Genomic DNA, 1667 nt, shown 5'->3' with positions numbered 1-1667 from the left:
TTTGATTACAGTGACCTTATAGTATAGTTGGATCCCACCAACTTTGTTTTCCTTTTCCAAGACTGCTGAAGCTATTTGGGGTCTTGTTCCATATGCAATTTTTTAAAAGTTTTTTATTGTTTTTCAAGTACAGTTTTCTGCCTTTTCCCCCACCTCTCCCCACCACTCCAACCCTCCTCGCCTCCCTCCCCCATTTCCCCCCCACCATGTTGTTGTCCATATGTCCTTTACTTCACCTTTTTTCCCATTATCTGCTCCCCTCTTCCTTCTGATCACTGTCAGCCTATTCTCAATTTCAATGTCTTTGGCTATATTTTGCTTGCTTGTACATTTTGTTGATTTTACCATATGCTTTTATTGAATATTAGTTCTAGATCTATAAAATATGCTGCTGGTATTTTTTACACTAAGTATTTATTTGTATGCTGCTGCCAATGTATATAAAATAACCATCCTTGTGAAATAAAAACTCATGAAAATCCAGAGAGGTAGATGTTAAGGACAGACAAAAGCAGAAGTTTGTATAGTGTGGCAGGTGTTACAGGGATAAACTTTTTGTATAGGTTTCAAATTTAGCTCTTTGAATATTCACTGGTTCATGAAAAGTGGTTCAGAACACCTTCAAATATTCATTTCACTACAAAAAGGAACAGACATTCTGAAGTCTGAAAAGATTGATATTTGAAGATACTCCAGTCAGCAGGGGGTCATGTTGAGCATTCTGCAGACAGAATTGTTTAAAATCTGTAGCTGCATGGGAAACCTTCACCTGGTTGAGCCTGGCCCCTAGCCAGAGCTGTTGAATCACCATCTTCATAGCGCTGACACTGAAGGAACCAGACATGGTATACTAGAAGCTAGGCTGATTTGTTGGTAGTGGGTCCATGGGGTGGAATTGCCATTGGTATTTTAATAGGAATTGCATTGAATCTATAAATTGCTTTGAATAGTAATGCTTGCATGCTGGGTTTTCCCTTTGAATGGCTCTGAGGCTGGTGGAAGCCAATGTCAGGTGCTGTCCACTACTAGCTCTTGTCAGCCTCTTCAAAGACACAAGCAGTGCAGTTTGTGGCTATTTTCTACAGGTTTGGCTGCATTACATATGGGACAAGCTGTGCTGCAAAGCTGGGTTTTATTGGCACTGGGGCCAGGGGACTTTTGTAAATGTCCCAAGGCACCACATGATTCACTCTGCCTGTCTCTGCCTGTGGCCTTCCGTCAATCTTAGACTAGTCACTGATCCAATTGTTTCTGAGAGTGTTTCTCGAGGAATTAGGGGAATGCAACCTCTCAATGGCATGGGAGATGCCTTTCAGGTTTCAGGAAAGATGGTGGGTGTGTTTCCCCACCCCCCAGACACTCATCTGAGTCTGTTCTGAGTTTTTTTTTCTGAACTTTGTGGGATGGAGCCCCTAACAGACCTGTGGTTAAGGCCTCCAGAGCCCATATTTTGGGCCTTCTGGAAATCAGGAGGGTGTTTCTATGGCTCTCCAATGAGGGGAAAGCACCAGTGTGGATCCTGGAAAAGAGTATGGATGACTGCATGCTAAAGCCAGACTCTGACATGCCCTGAGTCTGCCTATGTTGCTGTCTCCTCAGTAGTGGTTAAGATGCAGGATGGGGGACAATAAAGAACAAAATAAAGTAAAAGGACACGCAGGGTGGGA

General features: G+C 42.9%; 1 protein-coding gene across 1 annotated transcript; it reads right to left on the bottom strand.

Moving 5' to 3' along the window:
- Positions 1-399: 399 nt before the first annotated feature.
- On the bottom strand, positions 400-884 carry LOC114491310 (guanine nucleotide-binding protein G(I)/G(S)/G(O) subunit gamma-5-like). The gene has a single exon (XM_036025421.1). It carries the CDS (start codon positions 842-844, stop codon positions 638-640), a length of 207 nt encoding a protein of 68 aa, XP_035881314.1. The 5' UTR covers positions 845-884; the 3' UTR covers positions 400-637.
- Positions 885-1667: the final 783 nt, after the last annotated feature.

The sequence above is a fragment of the Phyllostomus discolor genome, chromosome 1 (assembly GCF_004126475.2).
Source record: "Phyllostomus discolor isolate MPI-MPIP mPhyDis1 chromosome 1, mPhyDis1.pri.v3, whole genome shotgun sequence".
NCBI classification, from domain to species: domain Eukaryota; kingdom Metazoa; phylum Chordata; class Mammalia; order Chiroptera; family Phyllostomidae; genus Phyllostomus; species Phyllostomus discolor.
The sequence above is the reverse complement of the archived record's forward strand: the minus strand, read 5'-3'. Positions and strand labels throughout refer to the sequence as shown.

Bases quoted from the DNA above. Each gene is read 5' to 3' on its own strand.
- LOC114491310 (XM_036025421.1), bottom strand. From the start codon at position 844: ATGTCTGGTTCCTTCAGTGTCAGCGCTATGAAGATGGTGATTCAACAG.